The 6,000-nt window shown below is 52.7% G+C and overlaps 1 protein-coding gene across 1 annotated transcript in view; it reads right to left on the bottom strand.

Annotated features, from left to right (window-relative positions):
* Nucleotides 1-5,651, bottom strand: part of RUNX1 (RUNX family transcription factor 1) — a 94,361-nt gene extending 88,710 nt beyond the window's left edge. Inside the window, exon 1 of the mRNA XM_032396938.1 lies at nt 5,288-5,651. Within this exon, the coding sequence (XP_032252829.1) occupies nt 5,288-5,312 (25 nt within the window). The 5' untranslated portion in view covers nt 5,313-5,651. The remainder of the gene's footprint in view (nt 1-5,287) is intronic.
* Nucleotides 5,652-6,000: the final 349 nt, after the last annotated feature.

The following is a 6,000-nucleotide window of genomic DNA, read 5'->3' on the forward strand; positions in this document are numbered from 1 at the left end:
ATCCATTAATGTTCGCTGCTGATTTTTTTTTTTAAGTAGCCTTGAAAATAAGCTTCAGTAGTTGAAGAAGGGCTGGGCTAGAAATACTTGTCATGTTCTCTTAATAAATTCTGGCGAAATGCTCAGTTCAGAAAATTCAGCTTTTCAAAGAAAAGCTAATCTTTAAAAAAAAAAAAGTCCAAGTCGATGACACTCAAAGTACAGCTCTCCACATCTGAGAACTCGGTTTTGGGGATGTTGGTTAAGTTTGTGGCTGATCCTGTGGTTGGTGGGAGTTGAGCAGCAGCCGAGTCACACGCACGCAGACACGCACTCTTCCGAAGCCAGCCACTGTCTACATCGACTCGGTGAGTCAGCCCGACTTGGGCAGTAGCGAGATGATCTTCCTCCAACGTCGCCCCAGCGCCGGCCGGTTAAATGCCCGGGCGCGCCTATACCTACGATCACCGCGTAACCGCAGCAGGTGGAGCGGGCCTTGAGAGGAGGCTCCGCAGCGCAGATCGAAACAGACGGGGTGGCTCGAATTACACACGCAGTCACACTCCCACGCACACTGCCACGCACACGCAACTTCACGGCTCGCCTCGAAGCACAGCACACTTTCTCCTGCAGTTGTCAAAGGAAACAACCGGGGAAAAGTTCACAGGCAGGAAAGAAGTTGAAACGTCCAGCCAAGAAACCAGTTCATTCAAAAGTAAAGAGAGAAAGGAAAAAAAAAAAAATCGTAGCTCCAACGCAGGTCAAGAAGCAGCAGCAAGGGTTGACTTTCTTCTGGCGTCCCCAGGAGCCCCAGGAAGAGGTGCCTGCCGGCGCAAGGCCGGGCAGCGTGGTGCCCTGGCTGGGTCTGGCCGCGGGGCGCCCGTCCCGCCTGCGCCCGCTGGCTCTATGAATGAGAGTGCCTGGAAATGAACGTGCTTTTACTGTAAGCCCGGCCCGAGGAATTCCATTCCCTCAGCTCGTTTGCATAGGGGCGGCCGCCGGCCAATCACAGGCCTTTCCGGTATCAGCCAGGGCGCGGCTCGCGGCCGCGGGCTCCTGGAATTGGCCCGCGCGCCCCCGCCGCCGCCGCGCGCTACTGTACGCAGCCCCCGTGGAGAGTCCGAGGCTACCGCGGCCTCCCCGCTCTCCCCGCGCACCCGCATCCACGCACACACACGCATACACTCACACATTCGCCCGAGGCCCCGCCCCGGTGCGGCACGACCGCGGCCCTGCGTCTTTGCACACAGGCACAGTCGCGCGGCCGCCCGCCCGGGGCTGCAGTGCGCAGCGGCGCCACCGGCGGCCGCGGTCTGGAGACCGAGGAGGTGGAGAGAGAGGAGGCCGGCCGGCCCAGGGAGGGCTTGGGCTGCGCGCTGTGCCCGGAGCGGCCCGGGCCCGGAGACCAAGCCGGAGGGAGGCGCCCCTCGCGCCCTGGAGATGCAGCGGCCGCCGCGAGGCTCCCGGGACCGGCGCCGGAGCCCCGGGGCGGCCCCCGGCCGTGCGCGGCCACCCACGGCCGAGCCTCTGCTTCCCCGGCGTGGGTGGGATTCGGCCGCGCGGGGGCCGGAGGGCCGAGGGCCCGGCTGGAGAGCGGCTCCGCGCGGCACCATAGCCGGGTGGGCAGCAGTAGAGAAGCGGCGCTGATTCATTTAATGAGGCCAGACGGTTCTCGGTCTCCACAACATGGTTTTGTGTTTTTAGTTTTCTCTCTTGGTTTGTTTTCTTTAATTGGTGTTTTTCACCGCGTCTGGGCTGAGGCTTAATTATGCAGCGCGCCTCATTCAGTCTGAGTGTGCTTCGCGGCGAGCAAAGGAGTGTCCTTATCAGAAAAGACCCCAAAGAACAAGCTACGGGAAAGAAAGTTGAAAGCATCCGCTGGGCTGGTTCCCTGTTCTCGGAGCGTCGGCTCCCCAGCAGGCGGCACGGAAAGCCCACCGCTGGGCCCAGGTCGCCCGAGCCCCGCACCCACCTCCGGCTCCCCGGAAACGGCGCTGGCTCCTCTCCCCGCCCCCGCGCGCCCGAGAGGCCGGGGGTGCTGAACCCACCCTGGCTTTGCGCGCGGGCGGGAACTTCCCCAGCGTCGGTCCCCACGGCGCCGCGGGCATTTTCGCGGAGCTTAGAGGGGCCCCGCCCCGGCGCGCAAGGCCAGTTCCTCCCCCCCCCGCCCCCAGCCGCGGGGCTCCCTAGCTCCCCGGGGAACCCACCCCGCCCCCACCCCCCGCCGTGGGGCCCCTCATCCCCCGGGGGGAGGGCGCCCACCCCCAACATGGAGACCTCCACTTCCAACTCCCGGGAGCGGGGGATCCTCCCGCGCCCCCCCGGGGGGCCCCTCCCGCCCGCAGCCTCCTTCCCCGCTGCGGACGCGCGGCTAGGGTGCTGGGGCCGCCGTCGCGCCGGATTCTGCTTGGGCTCTGCTGCTCGGGCCTAACGGAGGCGTCAGCCAGGGCGGGCCAGCCGGGGAGGCCCTTCTCGGGCGCCCAGGCTGCTTCCCTTGCCCCAGGAGTAGAGAGGCCGCACGGGCTGCGCGGAGCAGCCTGGAGGCTGGCGCCTGCCCCGCGGGAGGCGCTGCGGGCCGCGGGCTCGAGGCGGACGCCAGGGGGCAGCAGCCGTCCTCGCTGCCGCCCCGGGAGCCCGGGAACGCCCCCGCTGGAGCGGGACTCTGCTGGCCCTCCCCCAGGCCTTTGGGTCGCTCTTGTAGCAACTCCAGTTTGGAGAGAAACGACTGGAATCGGCCGCGTCCCTCCCCTACTAACCCGGGCGGCGGAGCTGGTGGCGCGGGAGCCCTCCGGCGGGGGTCTCCGCTGTCCTGACCCGTCCGCATCAGGGTCTTTTCCCGAAACCCCTATGCACGCACACCGCGGTCGGCCAGCTCGCCACCATCGGTGCTCCTGGCGTCCGGGGCACCGTTGCCGGGCCCGCGGCCTCAGCTCCCTCCTGCCTTTCCGAGCTTCTCCCCAGGTGGGCCGTCCACTCGCTCCTCTCCCGGACACCAGGGACACTCCCGAGAACAACCAGCAACTAGCTGCATTTTGTTTGTTTTAATGGGTCTGGGGTCTCCGAAAACTCCTTTTTATTTTTCCTTAAAAATGATTTTGAAGAAGCCGCATTTCAGGAGTAAAGACCCCCAAAAGTCCTCTCTCCACCTTGGCCCAGCGATTGCAAATGTTGCGCAATGGCCAAGCCTCCCTATCTGCCGCCCCCCTGCCGGGCTCGGACGCTGCCGGCCCTAGCGACGAGTTGGGGCGACTGAAGCCCCTTTGCTCAAATACATCGCTGTAAGAGCCCACCGAGCGCTCCTGGGGACAGCCTCCAAGTGCATCCCCAGGGACCCCCGCGCACGTAGAGGGTGGGGCCCAAGAATGCGGCAGAGGCGAAAATGGGCTCTGATTCGGGGGAGATAGTGGACTGGGGGTAATTCGCCCTGCGGAAAGGTCAGCGAAGAAAGCTCCTCTGGGGCTCGGGCGGTTTGAAACACTAAACCCAGCGAGGGGCTGCCGGGCGGACTCTCCGCGGCGGTCGCCCTGGCGGGGTCAGGTTCCCTTCCTTAGAAAAGAGGTACAGGAGTAGATGCACCAAGTTTAGCCCTTCAACGGCAGCACCGTGGACGCTGCTCAGCTGAGTTTCAACCAATAAATCTCGAGTGTGAACGTCGACAAGGACGGTAAGAGCAAGAACAGCTTTTGCTGATTTATTCTCAATCCGGCCGCCGCGCATTTAAGGTTCCCGGGACCTGCGCTGGCTCTGCGGTGTGCGGTGCACACTTGAAAACCAGAAACAAACAAAACGCAGCAACCTTCCTTGTCGAGGAACTAAAATGAACGGAAAGCAGGGAGCGTGAGGCTCAGCTAAGGTATACCTGGAGTCCTTTAGTCTGAAAGACTTTTTACAGACCGTACAAAGTTCATTAACATCGCATACGAAACGAAGAGTTCCTTCCCACCAAAAGCGCCCATTTTAGCGGCAATACAGAATTTCCCTTCCTCTGCCTCTCCAAGGAAGGAAAGGAAACATTACCACATTCACTCCTGGAATAGTACTAAAATTTACTCTTGTCATAATACAAAATAAAAAAAAAAATACAACGAAGCGATGTGTTGGGCGGATGCTATATGATGGATTTTTCCAAATTTGCTGCGTGGGGGAAATTCCAATAATGCTCATAACAGGAATGAAATGTAAGTTTACATACGGAATTTTAAAGGTACTATTTGGTTAGTTGGAAGAAAAATAACCATTTCATTGGGAAAAATAACAGCTCATTGACGTTTTTCTTCAACTTTAGGTAAATACATAACTAAGTGGTCTCAGAAAATATCTAAATATTTTACACTTTTGCTGTTTTAAAACCCTCTCCAAAATAAAATATGCCTAAAGATAGGATTAGAATCTGAACCATTCTCTTAAATCAAAATTCTCCTCTGTGAGTAACGTATTTCTAAAATTACATTTCTAAAAATGTAATATTTCTAGAAAAAATCATTTCTATTTCAGTGGACCATTTCAATGAAATAAAAACCAGAGAATGTATTTTGCTAGCGTTTTTGGACCAAATTGGTACAGCTGATACAATGTCACAAGGATGGAGAACATTCTTGTGAAGAGTAACATATTAATGTCTGTGCAAATAACATGCTATACACACTATCCAGTTTTCAACATTGGAATTTAAACATCCTCCCCCCCCCCGTCCACCAGCGGCTTTGAGATTATTTTACTTTTGAAATCTAATTACTTTGGGGACAGGATTCTTTTGTTCTGCCACTATATCCTTCCTCTATATGCATGTTTTCATAGGTTGCGGGGCTTGATGTGTGAACTGTTCACTCTAACATCATAATGGTGCAGCTCACAAGTAGCAAACTGAGAAATTATTTAAATTAAATTTTTTTTTCAAATTTAGGGTGCTTAGTAAACATTTTACCCTCATAAAAATTTTGCATTGCCATGCTGTAACAAAGGTAATAAACTAGGTTATAACAGATAGAAGCCAAGCTCTATTTTTTTTTCAGAGAGTCATGTAGTCATTTAATAGCAGCAGAATACACCTGTGGTAAACTACTCTGCAGGACCGAGGGTATCATTTAAAGTTTCATTGGAATGTTTTATATGGTTTGATATTTAAAATATGAAGAGCAGCTTTTAAGTAGTTTTGAATCAGCAAAAAAAAAAAAAAAGAAAAAAAAGCCTCAATTATTTGGCTAATTTATGTCATAAGTTATTTATACATTTACATAGGTAAAAATCATGTATATGCACATATGAATGTGCATATTTTATAAAAAATATAATTTGGAATCCAACATACCGTGAACATCTCTAGATGGATTCATTCCGTGTACACATTCTGAAAGAACAGAAAGTAGGAAAATAAAAACGATTATATAAATATACTGACAGCAAACACCAAATTTATTGATGGTTGGTGAATTTCATTCTAATTGTAATACTTGCAAGTATAAAAACTAAATTTCCCCCACTTATTTTTTGTTGTTGATGTTGGCTGATTGCCCCTCACACTTTTTAGCACTGGGGAGTTTTACAGCATATTGTCCAGCTTTGGCACAAAAATAGCTTAAAACAGTAAACCAGCAAATAACAAATGAACTGTTACATTTGCACATGTTTTAGGGGAGTTTAACCAATGTTTTCCATTGCTAGCTGGTCCTGAATCTTTATCTTTCATAGAATCACCTTTTTAAAGCTCTGTATGTGATGCCAATGTGATTTATTTATGAACTTCAGAAATACATTTGGAAAATGTAAAAGTGAATCAGAATTCAAGGTGAAATTAAAACCAAACCCTAACTTAATGCCAAAACACTTGAAAATTGGTATTACAGCAGAGGTGAAATGCAAGAAGTAAAAACATAAATTTTTTAAAGCCACGAAGATAAACAATTTTGAATACATCTTTTGAAAGAAACAAACTGATAGGTAAACATTATCATAATTTACTTCCAATAGGACAGTTTAGAAATATTTCCTCCTTGCTTGCTTTACTCTCCTTCCCTTCGCTAA

Source organism: Phoca vitulina, unplaced genomic scaffold, assembly GCF_004348235.1.
Source record: "Phoca vitulina isolate PV1807 unplaced genomic scaffold, GSC_HSeal_1.0 scaffold95, whole genome shotgun sequence".
In the NCBI taxonomy this organism is placed as follows: Eukaryota; Metazoa; Chordata; class Mammalia; order Carnivora; family Phocidae; genus Phoca; species Phoca vitulina.